This window comes from Panthera tigris, chromosome C1 (genome assembly GCF_018350195.1).
Source record: "Panthera tigris isolate Pti1 chromosome C1, P.tigris_Pti1_mat1.1, whole genome shotgun sequence".
NCBI classification, from domain to species: Eukaryota; Metazoa; Chordata; class Mammalia; order Carnivora; family Felidae; genus Panthera; species Panthera tigris.
In genome coordinates, this window is record NC_056667.1 from 198,754,111 (window position 1) to 198,776,370 (window position 22,260).

Consider the following 22,260-nt stretch of genomic DNA (forward strand, 5'->3'; position numbering starts at 1 on the left):
GAAGGTGCTTCAAAAGTACTTGTCAAAAAAATAAGTAAATAAAAAATAAACAAATAAAAGTACTTGTCGAAAGCAGCAAAGTGACCTATTAAAGGAAATCTCAGACATAATTCATTGTGGTCACCTTTTTAAAGCTTCCCAAAAGCAGGTTTAGAAATTAGCCAGTATCCACCTGCATAATCGGTAACCGACAACATTTGACCATGAATACCCTAGCCACTTTTCTAGCAATCCACAATTTCTTTGTATGTTTTCAGATTATGACAGGTGCCTCCCTGGCAAGTCCCCCTGCCTCTAACAACCAATCTCTCTCTCCCTCCCTCTTTGTCTCTCTCTCTCTTCTCTTTCACCCAACACACACACACTCACACATGAACATGCGTGGCTCCGGCCAATGTAAAACACAGCCTCTCCTGCTTAATCTGCACACCTAAAGGACGCTCTACAGGACAGCCAACACCAGGCCCATTTGGAAGGGCTCGTGTCTCCAGACAGGGGCTGCCTCCAGAGTTCTCTCCATGCCTCGCCCTTCCCTAATTGTGAGCAGCATTGCCCCGGCATCCTATGAGTGTTAGACTGCCTGGTCACTGACACCTGGGGGGGGGACATACAACAGGAAAGAGAATCGAGAGCTTCTGCCTCTGGGTGAGCAATAACTCTGACCCGTGGTGTTTTCTTGTGGCTCCCTCCGTCCTCCTGAGTGTGGAATCTGACCTGTGCATCTGGTCAACCAAACACTGGTCAAGGTGAAGGTGAAGGAGGGTGTGTGTTCATGCAGAAGGTTCTATCAGACCCCACCCCAACTGGCTCACTGGATCCCGGATTCTGTGCTCTGGCATGCTAGTCCCTGCTCCTTTTATCCTGTACCACTACTCACCCACGGCATTAATCCACTTTATTTTAAAATTTTAAACCCTTGGAGTGGAGATACCAGAAGAAAGAAATGTCAAAGCAAACAACTAGAGAGCTTGGGAACCTCTGTGTGCCAGAGACTGTGAAGGGAATTTTACTGTGTAAAGAGAATTCAGTGCAAAGGCCCTGAGGTCTGAGCCCAAGTAGCCCAGGGAGGACAGAAGGCAGGGAGGGAGGGCAGGTTGAGTCAGGAACTTCATTTTCTCTCCCTCCCCCATATAATGTTTCTAAAAGGTTCTAAAGAAAGTGAGAGCAGCTGTTTTGCCCCTGGCCACCATCTGCTGATGATAAATATTTTATTAACCTCGGGTATTTGAGAGGTGGCTCTGAAGTTACATTAGAAGCAGAAGCGGCTTTCACTCCCAAAATGTAGGATGATTCTACCCCTAACCCCACCGGGGAGCACAAGACTGAATCACTCCAGAGTCTCTCCTTTCCACCCGTCTACAGCTCACAGGAGACTCAAGACCTAGCAACACTGGACTCCCCCCCCCCCCCGGGGACTGCGGGTGCAAAGTGCCGGTGGGCATTAAGGCTGCTTACCAAGAGTTTCCAGAACTTTCCATGAGTCCTCACTACCAACCATGTGTAAAAGATTTTGGAAGTCCCCACAGCATACCAGGCTGGCTGCTGATGCCCACAGCTGCAGTGACTTTACTGTTCTCCCCACAGACAGGCTGTGTGTCTGTGTTCTCCGGTTTAAGACTGAAGGCCTGGGTGGCACAGTCACTAAGTGTCCAACTCTTGATCCCAGCTCAAGTCATGAGATCACGGTTTGTGAGTTTGAGCCCCATGTTGGGCTCTGCATTGATCATGCAGAGCCTGCTTGGGATTCTCTCTCTCTCCCTCTCTCTCTCTCTCTCAAAATAAACTAAAAAAAAAAAAAAAGAAAAGAAAAAGAAAAAAGATTGAAATCCCCAAAACAGTGAAGACACAAAATCTCCAGTAAACAGCAACCAAAGGTCTCAAAAGGCAAACCCCAAAGGCTGTCTGGTGGCACCCCCTTGACTACTTAAGGACTCCTCAACCGATTTCCCACCAAGAACTGAATTGCCTATGGAGCCCCTGGTTTCCAGAACTTTCCCTTCCTCTCTAAGGAAACCTCCCAGTGACAGGACAGGTGGATCCAAGATCCTCTCCCTCTCCTTCTTTTCCCCTTCTCCCTCCATCTCTCTCTCTCTCTCTCTCTCTCTCTCTCTCTCTCTCTCCCTCTCTCCCTCCCTCCCCTTCCCCCTCCCTCATTCCCTTCTTCCTGTCTTTCCTCCCTCCCTGCCTCCCTTCTTCCCTCCTTACTTTCCCTCCCTTTTTCCTTCCTTCCCTCCTGCTGGATACTCTGGCTCTTTCTCAAAGCTTACAAGATCCATTATTTAACCGCAGTGTAAACATGGCTCCACAGATCTGGGAGTTTTTCTCAGCACGTCACCACCGAAGTCCATGACTTCCTTCAATGCCAGAGTCACAACCCGCCTCAGCGTGAAGGATGAAAAGCAGCGACGCGGGGCCTGTGCTGTGGCCCTGCTGCCTGTCCCGTGCTCCTGGGCTCCCTGCCTTCCATGGCCATTGTGTCTCATGCCTTTGTACGGTGCCGTCAGGCCTGCAGATGGCCCGGACAGAAGCCCTGTGAGGCGGGCAGGGAGGCTGAGGAGACTCCAGGGCTCGGGAGAACGAGACCCAGTCCTTGGTCCCTCCTCTGCTCGCACTCATCCTGGTCACCTCACCCAGTCTCAGGGGTTCAAATACCACCTACGTGAGGAAGGTTCCTAAGTCTATACCTGTGTCCGCAGGCTCCTACGCCTCCTGCCTCTTCCCCATTTCTGTGGATGTGTGATAGAGGGCTCGAGCACACCGTGGTCAAAGCCAAGAGCCTGGTCCTCCCACGGGCCTCCCCACCAGCAGGCTCTGCTTGGATAATGGAACCTGCATCCTTCCAACCGTTCAGGCCAAAATCTTTGACGTCATCCTCGGCTCTCTTGTCCCCTACCTCCAGTCCATCAGAAAGTTCCATTGGCTCTACGTGAAAAAAAATGTCCACCTCTGCCCCTGCGACCCCGAGCCAAGGATAAAAGAAATAGGCACTAATACACCACACCACAGAGTCTGGGATCTGGTGAGCCAGGGTGGGACGGTACATCTTATGTAAGAATCCCTCCAATTATTTTTTCCGCTGATCTACCTCTTGCTACCATTGCCTCCCACCAATTCCATCCCTAATACAACAGCCAAAGCGATCCCTTTACTATGTAAATCAGACCGCGTCACCCCTCCCTCAAAACCCATTCAGTCTAGAATATAAGGCGAAGTCATCCAGTGTTCTGTGAGGCCCCATATGACACCCCAGGCACTCTGGCCTCTTCGCTGTTCCCTGAACTCCTCAGTCACACTGGCTGATCCTTCTACCTAGAATGCTTTCCCCCAGGTATCCACACACCTCACTCTCTCCCCTCCAAATTTTTATTTACACATCAGCTCCTCGGGGCGCCTGGGTGGCTCGGTTGGTTAAGCGTCCAACGTCAGGTCATGATCTCGCGGTTCGTGAGTTCGAGCCCTGTATCGGGCTCTGTGTTGACAGCTTGGAGCCTGGAACCTGCTTCGGATTCTGTGTCTCCCTCTCTCTCTCTCTGCTCCTCCCCTGCTTGCACTCTGTCTCTCTCTCTCAAAAACAAATAAACATTAAGAGTAAATTTTTAATAAGTAAATAAATAAAATAAACACCAGCTCCTCAATGAAGCCTGCCCTGAATAATCTACTTAAAATGGCAAGCATGCTCCCCTACCCATGCTCTGCCTTTTCTTTGTCCTGTACACTTACTTACCTTCCAATTTACCTATTATGTTTGCTGCTTCCTCTCCCACTAGAATAAAAGCCCCATGGGGACAGGATCACTACCTACTTTGCTCAGTGATATACTGCAAACGCTTAGAACCCCCCTGGCTCGTGGAAGATGCTCAATAAATATTTGCTGAATGATGAATTGTTGTTTCCCGAGTTCACAGGGCTCTGAATGGCAGAAATGAGTCTAGAATCCTTGTGTCCAGACTCACAGGCCAATTAACATTTTTTAGCTATTTAAGCTTATAAAAGTAGGCTCACAGTCTTGTGGGAAGAAGCAGACAGTTATGTCAGGTGACAGTGCTCTGAAGCACTTTATTCACATGGTGGATGAGGGACAGAGAAAGGGCATGGGGACACTGTTTTAAAAAGGGTTGTGAGGGAAGCACTTTATGACAAAATGATTTCAAGCACTGACTTGAATAAAGTGAGGGAGTTACGCATACAGGTAAGTGGAGGAAGAACATTCTAAGTGGGCAGGGCAGGAAGTGCAAAGGCCCTGAGGCAGCAGCGTGCTTGGTGTATCTGAGACCAGTATGGCTGAAGGATGAACAGTTTTACCTTATGTGCTGACTCTAAAATCGAAACCTTGTATAATAGCCCTAACATGGAAACCACCCAAAAGTTTGCCAACAGAACAGATGAACAAAACGGATGCCCTATAAACCAATGAGAATCACAAACCAAGCTATACATAGCAACTTGGATGGCTCTCACACAGTTTGGTCTCACTTAGGTAAAGTTTAAAAGCAGGCAAAAATGAAAATACACGTTTAAGGTGCACACATATGTGGAAAGCTATAAAGAAAAGCCAGGAAATGACTATCACAAAGGTCTAGATACAATCAGGAGTGGGGGATACAGGATGAAAGGCAGCTATCTCTTGCCCTGGAAGGTGGTTACAAGAATATTCACTTCATAGGTGTTGTTTATACTGCACATATTTTTATATGTTTTTAATTTCTAATATTATACATATAAACCTGAGTTTTTAAAAGCTAGGAAAAAAATAATAAGAGGCAATACAGTAAACTCTTACCACCTTTCAGGCAGTACAAGGGACTGATAGATACACACTGTCTCACCAAAATTATTCCCTAAAAAAAGCACAGAAGAACAGAGTGCACAGCATACAGTTGGTACAAAACTAGTATTTATTAACCAGACTAAAAAGGATTTCCATCACTAAGTACAAAAAAAAAAAAAAACAAACACCTATTTTACCCAACATTTAAGCAGAATTTCTTTTTAAACAAAGGTGGAGTGATAAGATCACTTCAAGAGATCTAGAGAATGAAAAGTTCCAGGAAACCTAGATCATGCGATGCCTAAGGGAAAGAAATTTCATCTTCTCAGGAACTTCCAATGTCACTGAGATTGACTTATGCAACTCACGAATGGGGAAGAGGGACACTGGAGGTGGCCTGGGAAGAAAACCTTTAAAAGTCATCCTTAGACCAACCTTGAGGGGCTGACTTCTTGGTAAAGCATTTACCTCCTACTCATTGGACGTGAGGCCCTGTTCTGGGAACTGTGCCCTTGACCTCCACCCTTCTTCTCTTTTAAGAAGGTAAATGTACAGGCTTTGCAACAGATCCTTCCAGCCCCTTCCTGCAGCAGGAATCTTTTGTGCCTCTCTAGGCGCTTCCTGTGAATCACCGTCTGGCCCAGGGCTCCAGGCTTTGTACCTGCCAGTTCTGCAGGAAGTCATGGGTGAGCTGTGTTAGCTCAGACGAGCCTGCCACACATAATGGGAAAAGAGTCAGGCCATCTGGGCCCCGGGCTGAGAGATCTCACTGACACGAACACTTCAGCCAACATTTTTTAAAGCCCTTCCGAGGGGAGAAGACAATTTATTCAACTCAGAGGTCACGGGAGCCCATGCCGCGAAATGAAAAACCGCACACACGTGAAGAAAGGATTATTGTCCTTCTTGAGCTGGTGGTGACTGCCTTCCAAATAACTTAAACCCACCACTTTCCTTTCCCACAGGCACCTGCTTTCACCAGCCTGAATCAGAAAATCGGGTCCAGTGGCTCTCGATCCCAGGTTGTAACGATTCAGGGCAAGTCTCATCCGTCAAACACAGTTTCTAGCACACAGCCCATAAGCCGCTAGCTACACCCCTCCCTGCATACTAGGTGGCCCCTGCTATATCTACGGCACTAGAATAGAATAGGAGTTGATTCCCAGCTCAGCCAGCTATGCCTCTGAGCTAGCTACAGAAGCTCTTGTGCCTCAGTTTCTTCAACTGTCAGGTGGGGATTATAGACCCAATGACAGTTGAGGCTCCTCATTACCATATCTGTACCTTTTCCCACGTACTGAAATTTATCTGTCCTCCGAAATCAAATCACCGATGCTGGTGGTGCTTTGGCAGCCCCCGAGGGAGGGGCACGTCCCCAGCTGAGGTCCAACAAGGCAATGCTCTGCCTCTTTGTGTCAGCTGTCATCCTGTACACGAGTGGACTTTTCGTGGTGTATTTAATGCCGCGTCATTTGCATTTTTGTGCTATTTATTGGTGATTCTGCTGTTTAGAATGGCCCCCCAGCATGGTGCGGCAGAACTAAAATATGTGTGTTCGACGAGCCTCACTCAGGCATCAGTCACAGTGCCGCTGGCCCTGAGTGCAATGTCAATGAATCAACAATATACTAAAAATAAGGTGTCTTTACGCAGAAGCACACAGAAAACAAGATACGTGTGGACCAGCTGACAAGTCGTCTCGCAGGACAACAACCCTGGATTTTCCCCTCGGAGCAATGAGTACTTTCAGTCACCATCTGCGGGGGCCACAGCACATAGCCACAAAGAATAACGAGAATCGGGTGTACCTCACAGGGTTACGGCAACAGGCATACAGGCAGCGCCCAGTACACGGGGAACGCTAAGTACGACCTATGAAAGGTCAGGAGAGCTGAGCGGGGAAGGCTCCCGTCCCCACCTCAGTCCTCACCCCCGTCTGCATACCCAAGCAGGAGCCGCAGACGGAACGTTCCTCGATGGTCCGGGAAGTTCCATTCTGTTGCCCACACTCACACGCCCTGTTCCAGGCCTTCTCAGAACCGCATGGAACAACCATCAAAGAGCAAACTGAGGTTTTATTTTATTTTTCTCTACTGGGGACTCCAGGCACTGCAGAAAAAGGAAACCCCGACGGCTGTAAATTCTGAGAGATACGTCCGTAAATTCTGCTATCTGGCGCGGAGGCTGTGGACGGGCATGGAGGAGAGCAGGGAGCCAAAGACATGTGGAAGCTCATTATGTGGTTCACGTAGGTGGCTGAAGGGAGAGCCACAAACGAAAACTCAGCCGTGGTTGTAATTCTCCCCCTTTCTTCCTTAGCTTTTCAACAAGTGGACAGTCGTGGTGCTTATCGGTTATCGACAGCCCACAGAAATTAGAGCTTAGAGTAAGTAACATTTAGAGAGTAAGAATTGCACTTCTCTGCAAAACTTCAGTGACCCTCGTGAGATATGCTTTAGTGTCATTCCGTGGCAGGCTCTTCCAGGCCCCCCATGCCCGTCTGTATTGGATGTCATGTGGCAGTAAACTCTGGTGCCAGAGGGCTTGGACATCGCTCTGCTTAAAGGCTGTGCTGACTGCAGCTGCGCCTCTAGAATCATATCATTTCAAGGGTCACAACTCACGCTCATGGGGGATTTTTATATGGCAAGAGTATGCTTTCATCGCCGATGGAAGAAAGCCATGCTATAAAAGTGAAATAAAAACCAATGCATTAAGCTCACTGAGCTCAAACATTTTCCCAAAAGTACCCTGTAGTGGGTTGAATAGCATCCCCTAAAAAGATACGTCCAAGTCCCAACCCCCGGTTCCTGTGAACGTGACCTTATTTGGAAATAGGGGCTTTGCAGGTGTGATTAAGTTAAGGATCCTGAGACGTGATTAACCTGGATTTACAATGGACCCTACATCCAATGACTGGTGCCCTGGCAAGAGCAAAGAGATAGGCATTTGAGACAGAGGAGAGAGCACAGGGAAGAAGACAGAGGCAAAGTCTGCAACTGAGCTGCCAGAAGCCAATGACACCAGGAGCCACCCAAAGCTGAATCCTGCAAGAAGCAATTCTCCCTAGAGTCTTTCTGGCTTCCAGAACTGTGAACGAATACATTTCTATTGGTTTAGGCTACCAAATTCATGGTAGTTTGTTGCGCCAGTCCTAGGAAACTAACGATACGCACCCCATACGTTCCTTTTAATTAGTAACATGAAACCTCGAGCCAAAAAGTCATTCACTGTTTTACAGACAAATGATCAATGAGCTCGCCATTCCAAAAGAATCCATTTGTCCTCCATGCACGTTGGTTCGTTGTGGTTTTGATCACTATTTACATTAGGGAAAGGAATTAGTGCAGGGAAGAATGGCACGCAGAACCTCCGACCTTCCACGGTGACTGAAAACAGGAGTCTTCTAGGATTCCGTCCTAAAATCGGAGTCAAGGGCAGAAAACTGTGAAACTGAACAAAACCTCTGCTTTTCTTTGGGCCTGGAGCCTGGTGTCAAGGTCAGGCCACGTGTCCTTTCTCCAGACCTACTCTCAAGCTTCCTGGCATTAGAGAGGACTGCTCACCTATTCGCTGGTGAAGCAGCCCCGGGCGGCTAAGGAGTTGGGCAATCTGGCTGGGGTGGCAGCACCCACCTTCGAACTGTAATAAGCACAGGTGAGTGACCGAGGGATGAAAAGGAAGTAAAGAGAAACCATCACAACCTGGGGAAACTTTCCAAGGCTTCATCACAAAGCTGGCAACTGACATGGGCCTTAAGAAGAGTAGACTCTTGAGAAGTAGGACAGAAAAACAAAAAGTGAGGCCCCTGGGTGGCTCGGTCGGTTAAGCGTCCGACTTTGGCTCAGGTCGTGATCTCACAGTTCATTATTTCAAGCCCCGCTTTGGGCTCTGTGCTGACAGTTCAGAGCTTGGAGCCTGCTTCAGATTCCGTGTCTCCCTCTCTCTCTCTGCTTGTCCCCCGACCATGCTTAGTCTCTGTCTCTCCAAAATAAATAAACGTTAAAAAAAGTTTATAAAAAGAAAAAAACAAAAAGATGTTTAGCTACCAAATGTGACATGGGCAAAGACACCAGGAGGGAAAGCAGTGTGACTGCACCTGTCACAAGCAGAAACTAGAGAAAGCAAAATCAGAGAATCTGGGGAAAGAGGAAGCACGAAAGAAGGCACGGAGGGTCAGCACAGAACTGTGTCCTGCACGCTGAGAATACAACATCACACTTCTTTCTCTTGTAACCTTCAAGAGAGCAGTGTTCATGTAGTCAGCCAGGGGGCAGAAACCAGACTTCACGGTGGATGGGTGCTAAAGAAGACAGGGAGGGGGGCACAGTGAACAACTCTTTCAAGACATTTGTGCCAGCCACAGAGGAAAGCAAAGGATGGCAATTAAAGGGCTTGGCCATATCAGGATGAATTTTCAGTCAGGGGAGGCCTCAGCATATTTCTAGAACAAGGGGAAAGAAAGAACCAGTGGAACAGAGAGAAATACAGATCGCAAACCAGACAAGGGACATGCTTTTCCCTTCAGGTACACGGTTCCAGAAAAGGCAAAAAGAATGAGGTCGAAACATAAAAGGCATGATCAGACTGGCAAAGGAGGAGAGACTAAGAGCCGGTTTTCGTTAAAGAACAAGAATCCTTAGTGCATTCTGGAACAGGATTGCAGGTGACCATGCAGACAAAAGACAAGTGTAATTTCCCCAACCATACCTCCTCCAGGTACCGTTACCTAAGGGCATGAAGCAAAACTTGAAAACCATTACTTTACCATCAAGGACTTAGCTGAGAGGAGGGCATCTATACAAAACCTTTCTTTATAAATGAAAGGAAAAAAAAGAAAAAAGATGATGTAAAGAATGAAGTCCTCCATAAAATTAAAATTAAGGCCATCTGGCCACATGATTTCACCACACCAAGATTTCAAACCAGTCACTCTGGAAAACAATCTGGCAGTCTGTCAAAAAGTTAAATGTAGAATTACCATACGACCCAGCCATTCCACTCCTGAGCATATACCCATGATCACTGAAAACACACATCTGCTCAAAAACTTGTACACAAACGTTCACAGCCCCAAAGCAGAAACAACCCAAATGCCCATTGGTTGATGAATGGATAAGAGGTATGTAAATCTTACATCATGGATGAACCCCAAAAACACGATGCTGAGTCAAAGAAGCCAGACGCCAAGGCCACATATGTGTGATTCCATTTATACCAAATTTCCAGAATAGCAAATCTATGAAGACAGAAAGCAGATTAGTCGCTGCAGGAGAAGGGGCCGGGCAAGGAAGGGAGAGTGGTGAGTGACTGCTTAATGGGTGTGGTGTTTCTTTCAGTAGTGATGAAAATGTTCTCTATTAGAGAGTGGCGATGATTGCACAACTTTGTGAATATACAAAGAAAAAAAAAAAAAACACTGAACTTCTCACTTTAAGAATAAATAAACAAACAAAAAGGATTTCAAACCAGACCTCCTGATGACGTGAGTAGGAAAAAACATACAGGTACCCACACACACACCTATCACTGCCCCACACATCAATCACTAAGTGGCTCTTCCCAAACCTTGCTACCCTGAAACGATGCCAGAATTGACACTAAACCACAAAAGACCAGTCCATTCATATTCACATGCTCAGAAGAATAACAATGATAATTAACAACAACTAGAATTTATTGAGTGTTTACTATGTGTCAGACATTCTACTAAACACAGGGATTAGCTCATTTCATTTCTCATGGAAACCCTTTGAGGTACACACTGTTCTCATCCCCATTTTATAGATGAGTAAATTAAGGCACAAATAAGTTCCATAATTTGTGCCCAGTCACCCAGTTGGAATTTTCACCCCAAACAATCTGACTCGTGAGGACTATACATACTGTTCTGTCCCCCATTGGCTCCATCCTCCTAAAAATCACTTGCAAAATGTACTGACTTACAGTAAACCAGGGCAGGTCAAGATTTTTAACTCCAATAGCAATCCTGGATGGAAGACTGGAAAGACCCAAGGCACTGAGAAGGAGTGCTGTATTTCTAGTGACAGTGAATATTGACAAGTTGGATGTACAAGCCAAGCATGAAATTCTAGGTTGTTACCCACTTCATTTGGGACCAAGGGAACTTCACCAGATGTCTCCCTGCCCATGTTGACCTAACAATCTAAGTGGGAAACGATCAGCAAGGGCACACAAAAACATGGTGTATTGTGTGTACAATTGTTTATATATAAAAGAACTTGACCTGTATGTTTACATACATGTGCGCTCACTAAGCAGTGAGGGGCAGATGGTAAATCCCAAACCCTAAATCATAGGAGTGAGAGATGAATAAGCAGAAAGCAATCCAAGAAGACTGCTTGGGGGCGGGGGTGGGGGAGGGTGTTGAGAAACAGCATTTAGGAGGGGTGGGAAAGATAAAGGTCACTCCTTGAGGCAATCGTGAGGGGAATAAGAAGGCTGGATGGTTCCTAGAGCGGCCAGGATGCCTGTCTGGTTAAATCAAGGAGTCCGCAGTATTTAATATGCTGGAAAATAAGAGTGGGCAGACAGTAAGGGGATACATAAGACCTCAAAAGTCAAGGGAAGTGTTTGGACCTGACAGAGTAAGAAAAGGTAAATCATGCTTTGGAAAAGTAACGAAAGCTTTATCTTGTTAACTGTACATTGCATAAAAAAAACACTGGCTTCAATATTTGCTTACCAAACCCTTGACTTTCACTTCACGTCCTGTTCCCTAATTTCATGTTAAATCTTTCGTTTCTATCCCGTCTACCTCCAAGGCATGCCCTTGTGGAACCTTCGTTTCATCAAAGCGGAGGTACAAAATAATTGCTTAAAATGACAGCCCCGAACAAAACTGTGTCGTACGGCCCTTCAACAAAGCCACGCCAAATGTGCATCCAATTTCCTCACGCTTCCTAACTTCACCTGTAATGAGACCACATCCCAGTGAACAGGATGCCCCTTCAGAAAATAGGCATTTTTTTTAATGTGAAAAATATCCCCTGTGCTCAGTCACTTAAATTGTCTGTCTTTGGTAATAAACTTGAATGCAAAGTATCCAACTTGGTTTTTTTTTTCCCCCTGGGTGAAACAGAAACTCACAGGCGTCCGTTTCACTGAAATACGCCTATCCGTACGCAGTCGGTCACAGCAAAGGACCCAAATCGAGCCCCTTTGCAAACTTCTCTCCGGTCCCTCCCTTGGCGCGGATTTCCACACGCATCCACCCGGGTCTCCGGCGTCTCCGGGGATCTGTGGCGGCGGGCAGAAGTCTCACCCAGGGGGCAGGGTCTCCAGGAAGGGACCAAGGGGCGCCTCAGGGGGCACCGCGAAGCCCAGCCCGCCTCCCCAGCTCGGACCAGCGCGCAGGCACCAGGCTCCGCGCGGCCGGCCGCGCACCCACCTGACCAGGGGCTCCTTCTCGGGCACGGCGGGCCCCTCCAGGCAGCTGCACGGGCAGCAGCAGCACACGGTCCTCAGCCAGTCCCGCGGCCCCATGGGGAGCGAGGTGCCCCACGGCGCCGGCACACTGGGAGACGGCCGCGGCGGCGGCGGCGGCGGCGAGCGAGCGCGGCTGGGGCGCGGCCACCCGGCCGGCGTCCAGGTGCGGGGACAGTCGCGGGGCCGGGCGTCGCGGGCCAGTCCGTGCGCATCACGCCGCGGCCGGGGACGCGGGCGAGGCCGAGACGCCTGCACGGCCCAGGTCTGCGCGGCCGCGCGCTTTCCTGCACTTAGGTTTTGTTTGGGGTGCGTGTTGCGCTGGGGCTTTTTCCCCCCTCTTTTCTTTTAATTCCCCAGGCGCAAATGGGGACGCATGCGTCCCCGACACGCTCTGCTGCTGCCCTCTAAGGAGGAAGCAGGGACTCCAGGCGGAGGGCAGCACCGACGGGCAGCCCCGGCTGGGGGGGAAGGCGGGGCAGGCCCCGAGTCGCCGAGCACGAGGTTGGCCTGAATCTATTCATACTTTTTACTGGCTTCACTCCCGGAGGAAATAAAAGGTCCTCCTTCCTACTCCCGTGCCTTCAGAGCAGTGCTTAGGGCGGATTTTTACCGCGTCAGCCCCACACAGAGTAAAAGCTACCAGAAGAGCACGCATTGACACATTACAGAAGTGGGTTTCTGGGGGCTTTTTTAAGATCTTTTGTTTTTAAGTCATCTCCACACCCAACGTGGGGCTCAAACCCCCGAGAGCAAGAGCCCCACGGTCCCCCACCTGAGCCAGCCAGGCGCTTCCAGAAGTAGGTTTTTTAAAAGTACTATATCGCGATGATTTTTTAAGTCGTTTTCAGGGTCACTGGTCCTTAAGTAACTCCCTTAAAAAGGGGGGGGGGGGAGTGTGTGGGCAACCTCTATCATTAGTTCCCTGCAATTTTCCAGGCTATTTATACTCTTATTTATGCTTGTAGGAACTTGCAAGTATATGTACTTACACCCCCCCCCCCTCCTTTTTTCACCCAAAGCGTGACATACTCCACATATTTCTGCCCTGGCTTGTTCCACTCAGTACATCATGTAGACTGTTCCACATCAAGCCGTGTGTTTTTCCTTTATCACTTTAACAGTTATATATTGTGGAGTCATACTGATGCCCGTATGTGATTCAATCGGACCCCCTATTCAGGGACGTTTAAGTTCATTCCAACTTTTTGTCACTAAAATAATGCTGAAGGGCACTGGGTGGCTCAGTCTGTTAAGCTAAGACTCTTGATTTAGGCTTAGGTTACCATCTCAGGGATGGTTCCTGTGATCCAGGCGCTCTCTCTCTCTCTCTCTCTGCTCCAAATAAATAAAAACAACAACAACACATATACCTATTGAGTAAATGCTTGGCAGCTAAATGCTGGGTCATAGGTAAGATGCCTTTTTAAATTTTGATGGATCTTGTGATTGCTCTCCAAGGAGGCAATTCCAATTTGTACTCTGACAGCGACATGTGAAAGTACCTATTTCCGTATGCCCCCACCAGTCAAGCTACCACCTAATTTTTCATCTTTGCCAATCTGGTTTACTCAGCAAATACTTTATAAGCATCTGTTATGTGCCAGACTTGTACCAGGCGCTAGGGATACAGCAGCGAACAAAAGAAACAAAAATCCCTATTCTCTTGGAGCAAACGTTCTAGGCAGAGAGTTAGACAAACAAAACAAGTGTGTTCTTTAGTGTGTTAGTAGGTAATGTGGGCTATGGAGGAAAATAAGGCACAAGAAGTGCCAGGAAGGGGTGTGTGTGTGTGTGTGTGTGTGTATGTGTGTGTGTGTAGTGGGGAGAGGGATGTTGTCCGTAGTTTTATATAGGGTGGTCACAGAAAGCCTCCTAATATGGTGACATTTAAGCCAAGACTTGAAGATGAGAAAGCTAGCTATGATATCACAGGGAAAGAGCATTTCAGGGAGAGTGAGACTGTGTGCAAAATCCCAGAGGAGAGAGAATAAACTATAGGGTGCATGAGAAAGAGAATTCTAGGGGCCCTGGAGAGCTGTGGGCCAGTAGGAAGAGTAAAAGGAAATGATGGAATCAGGGACCATGTAGGACTATGCAAGGATGCCGGATTTTGCCGAGCCAAGCTCCGAGTTGGAGGGTTTTGAGTAGAGGGAGTGATATGGTCTGCCTGGGTGGTTAACGGGATCCTTTGGCTGCTATCTTGAGAAGAAACTGGCTGCAAAGGGCTGTTTAGGGAGATACAAATGGAAGCCATTCTAATGACCCAGGTGATGTACCATGGAGATAGCAGTAGAGGTCGTATGGACTCTGGATAGAATTTGTTGTTTGCTGTTATTGTTGTTTTAATTTTTATTTATTTTTGAGAGACAGAGCGCGAGCAGGGAGGACAGAGAAAGAGGGAGACACAGAATCCGAAGCAGGCTCCAGGCTCCGAGCTGTCTGCACAGAGCCCGACGTGGGACTCGAACTCACGAACAGTGAGATCATGACCTGAGCCGAAGCCAGAGGCTTAACTGACTGAGCCACCCAGGCACCCCATGGATGGAATTTGAAGGTAGAGCCAACAAGAGTTGCTAAAGTATTGGAAATAGGGTGCGAAAAAAGAAAGAAGTGACTCCAGGTGAGGGCTGACCAGCTACAAAGGTTGAATTGCCATTGATTGAGATAGAGAAGAGTGTAGGGGGAGCAGGTTTGCAGGGGTGAGGAGGAAGAGCAAGAGTTTATTTTCAGAAGTGTCGATTCTCATGGGCAGTGGATTAATTTTTTAAATATGTTGCTACACATAAGCGTGTCCTGTTGTGGCTACATTAGAAGGCCGAGGGAGTTTATCAAGTGTGTGTTCGTTGACAGGCTGACTACCGAAGGATAGGAAGCAGAAAAGGAGGTTCCTGTGACTCTGACTTAGCTGGGGAGACTGGATGTGGACCCATCATGAAAAACTAACCTGACAAAAGTAGCAGCTACTGGCAGGCAGCACGGGGCTGTGGTATCCAGCCCAGCACCAGGCCATTTATCACTTGCATCTGTGGCAGGACGGAGGCTGAGTGTTGCCCTGGACAGCAAACTTCCCACTAGCTGGAAATCCCCTTGGGTGAATGCACTAGGTTCTAAAACTGGTTTTTGAATGTGCATCAACCCACTTAGGTTCAAGCAGAAAGTCGGTAGAGAGGGCTGCCAAAATGTGAACTCAGCCAGCAAAAAGATGAACTCTCGGGTCTGGCAGCTACTGTTAACTACTGGAGTTGAATTTATCGAGTGGATGAATTACAGAAGGCTTTCAGCTGTTGGAAGATGTAGGTGCCCTGCCCCTTTACTGGCTTTGATCTTAGACAAGTCATTTTTCTGAACCGCAGTTTTCCAATCTGTGAAATGGAGACGATGAATCTGGCCCTACTGAACGAGATACAACTGTGAGATTCAAATGAAATGGTTTAAAAACCATAAAGCACCTTAGAAATATCAAAGTTCAACACTATTTGTTGGGGTTATTATGGAGGATGGCGAGATTATACACAATGCTTGGCTAGCTAAAATGTAACACGGAGATCTTGGTGGGGGCATGGGAACAGAAGGGGGGTCCCCCCATTCAGGTGGAGGCAGCGGGAAGCTACGTACATTCCCAATGGCTTGAGGAATCCTTTTCACCTCTTTCTCAGCACAGAGAGGTAAAGTAACAGCCTCCACGAGGCCCTTACCTGGAGGAAGGGATGCATCGGGAAGAACATCCACGTGTGAAGGAGCCAAAGCTGCTCGCACTGACCCCTGTGTTGTTAGGGCAGAAAGAGGGAACTTATAACCCAGTTCGTGCTTCCGTTTCAGATTGGCACCCACACGTTGCCGGACGTCGACATCCAGAGTGCCGTTTTTGGGAAGCCATGGGTTAATATCTAAGGCAACCCGAAGCATATGCCGTAATTGTTTCTCATTTCTATCTGCCCCATTGGCTTCAAGTCACTGCTTTAGGACCTTGATATATCGCCTCTGTTCAGAGCATGAGGCTGCCCCACGTAGAAAGTCTTAATAACGCACGAGAGTAAAGAGAAAAGGAAAACAAAACCCAGGCCTGAAAAGTTCCAGAACTCGGCTGTTCTCGGAAGAGAAGCCGGCGACTTACTGCGCAGACTTTCATTTTCGAGCGTCCCTTCGGGTCGGTCTCAAGCGCTCACACGGGGCACCACTTGCCAGGAATGGACGGCAAACCCTGTGCTCACGGAGGAAAGATTACTCCACACTTTGCTAGGAGAGACAGGAGAAGGCCTGGGGGTCAAAGTTTGCAGACGAAGACCCCGTTCGCCTCACTCGTATTCTCGTTTATTGTGGTGTCAGGTTAATCATAAATCTTAGTGGGCTTGTGTACAGAGGGCGTATGACATTCCGGACGTGCAGGAACAAAGGGCACATGACTTAAAGGTGAACAAGCACAAGAGACTACTAAAATCAGAGGTGGGCAGCAAGGGCCTATGTGTCCTACTGTTCTGCTAAACTGAGAATACAATGTAGAGATAACAGAGTTCCCCAAGGACTGCAGAAACACTTGTCAGGGCCGCCTAGGCATTCCGCAGGCAGGGGGGCTATGCAGGCCTGGGCATTCCAAGGTGCCCGCACCCCCTCCAAGCTTAACTGCAGCCCACCAGAGATCTCCGTGTTACATTTTAGCTAGCCAAGCATTGTGCATAATCTCATCATCCTCAGTAATCATCCCAACAGCTATTGTTTTTTAATGCTTATTTATTTTTGAAAGAGAGAGAGAGAGTACAAGCAAGGGAGGGGTTCGTCGAAGCAGGCTCATTGCTGACAGCAGAGAGCCCAACGTGGGGCTTGAACTCACCAACTGCAAGACCATGACCTAAGCTGAAGTCTGACGCTTACCTGACTGAGCCACCCACAACACTATTGATTAAATCCAGTATAGGCCTGTTGGGCAAATGTGGATTCCAATGTTAGTGGGCTTACCTATGACAATACTTCTTTTCATGTTTGTAACTCTGCCTTGTGTGGGCATCTTTTACGTGGTCTGTTTCAGACATGATATTCTAGAAAGCCAAGGAACCACATCTACTTAACGAACGTGATCAGGAGGTTAATGCCCTGTGCCTTACGAAGAATCATGTATACTGTTGGCCTGCTCTAACAATTATTAACATTTTTCTTTTAAAATTAATTTTAAGTTTTAAAACTTATAAATGAAACGTTCCTCTAAAAAAGTTGAAATATTACAGGGTAAGTTCCTTCTGACCATGACCCACAGTCCTGTTCACTTTCCATCCTGTCCAGGGTAACCTTATTATCAGTATGGTACCAACCTGTTTCTGGACAGACACGCACTTATGTGCCCCTGTGTTGTCTAATAACATCACTGTGTGTGTCATTATTTTTGGTAGTGTTTTGTTTTAATAGAAAAGGCACACATTAATCTGCCAGCTTTTTCCACCTAATAATAGGTCTTAGATGTCTATCCAATTAATGCATATAATAGTACCCCATTCGTTTTAAGTGATGTGACTCTTCTATTTATCAATTTTTAAAGGATTGTTATATCTGTGTTTTTGTAGTGCTTCTCTTCCCAGAAGTTAAATACCTGTATGATTTCCCTGTTTTTGGTAAATTGGGCCTTGGTTAGGAATAATGGTGTCACCAGACCCTCGGCTTTCAGACCCGTTTCCTGTTTCAGACCTCATTCGCAGGAGAGTAGCAACCGTTCCTTTTTTTAGGGTGATTGTTCCTACCGCCAAGTTGACACCAACACCACCCACCACAAACAGTAGCATCTGACATTTACCAAGAGCTCTTGGGCACCTGATGTCGGTGACTAGGCATTCCCCTGGGGCAAATGGTGACTCACAGACCCATCAGCTGCTTGTGTTCAAGGCCGAACTGCTGGCCCATGTTGTCAGATTTCTCCGTGGCAGGAAAAACTCTAGAATCTTCTTTGCAAACAACTAGCATACTTTAAAAATTTATTGACAATTCTTGAGAGTTGGAGGCAAAGGCACATGCAGGGCAGGAAAAATGAGAAAACCAAAATACTTAAGCTACAACAGCACATCATGAGTGCATCCCACAGGAAAGATCTGCTTGTAACAACGTAGGTCAAGCTGATGTCGTTCATATAGTCGTTCAACAAGTGTTTATTGAGCCAGGTACTGGGCATACAATGGTGAACTAGAATGTGGGTTTTATCCATGAAGACAAGAACTTTGTTTTGTTCTTTGCTCTATCTACAACAGTGCAGATCCATGGTAGGGACTCAATATAGAAGGATATTCTGTATCACAACATCTAGAACAGTGCAGACACATAGTAGGCACTTAACAAATATGTTGACTAAATACATGAAAACAGAAAAAGAGCTGTTTAGTGAACCCAGAGTTTGCACAAAGTTATGTTTAATTTCTGAAGAGCCTATTCACGAGCTACCCAAATGCAATAGAGAACTGAAGGGCACTGTCTTCCTTTTAGAAAACAGACAAGTTCTGAAACAAGCCAGTATCTCGAGCCAACCTCAGCATTATCAGTCACCCTAAGTGACCCAGGATGGACAGCTAACATGCCTCCCATCTCTGGAGAAGTCACATCAGGGAGTAAAATGAGTAGATGTCACCAAGGTTTAGCAGGGAGCACCCATGGAATCAGCACCTGTGGAAGAGAAGGGGAAGAAAGAGAGCAGGACCAAACCTCAGCCCTATAGAGACTTCACGGGGAAGTATGAGAGGGTGGTTTACACCCTCATGATGATCATCCTCTGGATGAGGGCCACCGAGGAAGAGAACATGACCTCGGCTGAGGCCACTGTCTTTGGTTGAGGTTGTCCAGGAAGGGGGCTGACAGCTGAGGGCTGTCTGCTGCCAGCATTTCCAGAAGCTGTCTGATAACACCTTTCTTCTGGAGGGAGGACCATAACATCTGCTGCCTCGCAACCCCTATACCTAAATCCATCCCTGTGGGTTGTTTTGTAAGCTCAGAATCTCCTCCTTCTGGACATGCCAGGAATTCTTTTATCAGATTACTTGATAAAATATGTAGATTTATTTTTTAATTGTGGTAAAATAATAAAGACTCCCAGGCATCATCACTAAAGCCTTCTACGCTTAGAAGGGAACATTCTAGAAATATGGTTCAAGGAACTGTATTCACCAGTGGAGGCAATCCCATCCATATTAAACATATTAAAACTCCAAGCTACGATGTGGATGAACTACAAAAACATTATGGTAGGTGAAAAACAGGCAGACACGAAAGGTCACGTATTGTGTGATTAATTTACATGACATATCCAAAATAGGTAAATCCAAAGAGGCCAAAGCTCATCTGGTTGTCGCCAGGGCTGAGAGGAGGGGAAATGAGGAACAACTGCTTAATGGATATGGAGTTTCCTTTGGGGAATGTTTTGGAACTGGACAGAGGTGGAGGTTGTGAATATACTAAATGCCACTGAATTGTTTATTTAAAATTGTTAATGGTAAGTCGATTTCACCTGGATTTTTTAATTTTATTTAAAAAAATTTTTTTAGTGTTTATTTTTTTGGGGGGAAGGGGCAGAGAGAGAGGGAGACACAGAATCCAAAGCAGGCTGCAGGCTCTGAGCTGTCAGCACAGAGCCCAATGTGGGGCTCAAACTCAGGAACTGTGAGATCATGACCTGAGCCGAAGTCGGACACTTAATTGACTGAGCCACCCAGGTGCCCCTCACCTGAATTTTTTAAAATGGATTAAAAAGACCTCTTTCCTGGGGCACCGGGGTGGCTCAGGAGGTTAAGCCTCTGACTCTCAGTTTCAGTCAGGTCATGATCTTGCAGTGGTTGTGAGATTGAGCCCCGCATCAGGCTCTGAGCTGAGTGTGGAGCCTGCTTGGGATTTTCTCTCCCTCTCCTTCTGCCCCTCTCCCCCGCTTGTGCTGTCTCATTCTCTCTCTCAGAATAAATAAACATAAAAGAAAGAAAACTTAAAAAAAAAAAAAAAGACCTCTTCCCTGGATGCGTCCGTTATATTAAAATTAACCCTCTACTGTAGAAGGCTTCACTTTTGAGTACCTGGATATTATTAAAACGTTGTTACTCTGTCCTCAGGCTAAATTCATTTTCTACAAGGTGAGTCAAACTATTTATATTTAAAAATCTATGTTCCTGTTCAAGTAGTAGACGCTGAATAGGTACAAAATTGTGTACAACAATAAGCAACTCCTTTAAACATAGAAGATAATTTCTGTTTGCAAGAGTATTTTTCTTCAAAAGGAGTTTAGAGTTGTGTGATTCACACACCATTAAAAGTATGTTGAAATAAAAATAATGCTCAGAGATTTCAGGGTCTCCAAAATGATTACCTATTTGGAAAGGGACACTCCAAACAAACTTTTATTTAAAAACACCTAATAAAAACCATTCCTCTTTTATTGCTAAAATGTGAAGAATTGCATCTGAATATTTTGCTTTAATGTGTTTGGTATTTGGTGACAGAAAGAATAATAGTGCAAATATATTTGTTTGAAGCTAAAATTTCTGTGAATTAAAGGATATTTAAACAAATAAGATCCTTTCGGCCCCACCGCCTCTCCACCACAATTAGCCAGCATAGTCTGGAGTTCTCAAAGAGAAATAGAACTTGGAAACAAAGAGAATAGTCCAAAAACCATGAAATAGTTAGGATACCAGAACCTTCAAAGAAGGAAAGAAAAAGAGTCAGTTTAAAATATGCCTTTGTGGGGCACTTGGGTGGCTCAGTCGGTTAAGTGTCCGACTTCAGCTCAGGTCATGATCTCACGGTTCGTGTGTTTGAACCCCGCATCGGGCTCTGTGCTGACAGCTTGGAGCCTGGGGCCTGCTTCGGGTTCTGTGTCTCCCTCTCTCTCTGTTCCTCCCCCGCTCGCACTCTGTCTCTCTCTGTCTCTCTCTCAAAAATAAACAAAGATTAAAAAATAAATAAAATAAAATAAAATAAAATAAAATATGCCTTTGTATTCTGTGTGTCCAAAAGACTCCCATGTCATACCATAATTCTCAAGTGTACAGACCTTTTACATTCTTGTTTTTAAAGATAAAATATAAGGGTGCCTGGGTGGCTCAGTCGGCTGAGTGTCCAACTTCAGCTCAGGTCATGATCTCGCGGTCCGTGAGTTCGAGCCCTTCGTCGGGCTCTGTGCTGACAGCTCGGAGCCTGGAGCCTGCTTTGGATTCTGTGTCCCCCTCTCTCTCTGCCCCTCCCCGACTCATGCTCTGTCTTTCTCTGTCAAAAATAAATAAGTTGTCTAGAACTTATATATATAGATATATATAGAACTTATATATAAAGATAAAATATAAAAACTCTTTTTTTTGATGTTTATCAAGACATTCTGTCCTTAGGTTTAAATCAAGTTCTATTTAAATTTGAAAAAAAAATTCCAGTTTTGATTTTAAAAATAATAATAAAAACAAAAATTAAAATAAAATAAAATATGCCTAATAGCAACGTGCCTAGGTGGCCCGGGGGATTAAGCAGTGGTCTTGATCTCAGGGTCTTGATCTCAGCATGTGCGCTGGGCTCTGCACTGGGCATGAAGCCTACTTAAAAAAAAAAAAAAATCATAAGATAAGATAAGATGAGATAAGATAAAATATCTAAGAGCAAAACTTCCTCTTCTAGACAACTAGGAGTTAAATCACTATCCCCCTCCCCCCCCTCTGATAAAAGAGCCATTTATAAATGTCATTTTTTTTCTAAAGCATTCCAAATTTGAGAATAATGTATAAAATGCCTTCTAAATTTCAAAACACATTTAAAAGTTATTATATAATGAAATTTAAATTTTTAAAGTTTACCTTTTTCTTCAAGAATGCAATTTTCTCAGGGTGCCTGGGTGGCTCGGTTGGTTAAGCCTCTGACTCTTGGTTTTGGCTCAGATCATGACCTCACAATTTGGGAGTTCAAGTCCCATATCCGGCTCCGTGCTGACAGTGCAGAGCCTGCTTGGGATTTTCTCTGCTTCTCTCTCTACCCCTCCCCCACTCATTCTCTCTGTCTGTCTCAAAAATAAATAACCTTAAAAAATGTTAATCTCTTTATTAAAA

The 22,260-nt window shown here is 46.2% G+C and overlaps 1 protein-coding gene across 3 annotated transcripts in view; it reads right to left on the bottom strand.

Moving 5' to 3' along the window:
- Window positions 1-16,528, bottom strand: part of MREG (melanoregulin) — a 61,439-nt gene extending 44,911 nt beyond the window's left edge. Inside the window, exon 1 of one of the 3 annotated variants that reach the window (XM_042995287.1) lies at window positions 16,332-16,528. Coding sequence is in view for 1 of the 3 variants with exons in the window: in XM_042995286.1 (XP_042851220.1) it covers window positions 12,180-12,274 (95 nt within the window). In the remaining 2 variants the exon portion in view is untranslated. Of the gene's footprint in view, window positions 1-12,179; window positions 12,631-15,912; window positions 15,984-16,331 lie in introns of those variants that run through there. The other 2 variants (XM_015539278.2, XM_042995286.1) reach the window with 2 other exon arrangements.
- Between the last annotated feature and the right edge of the window lie 5,732 nt (window positions 16,529-22,260).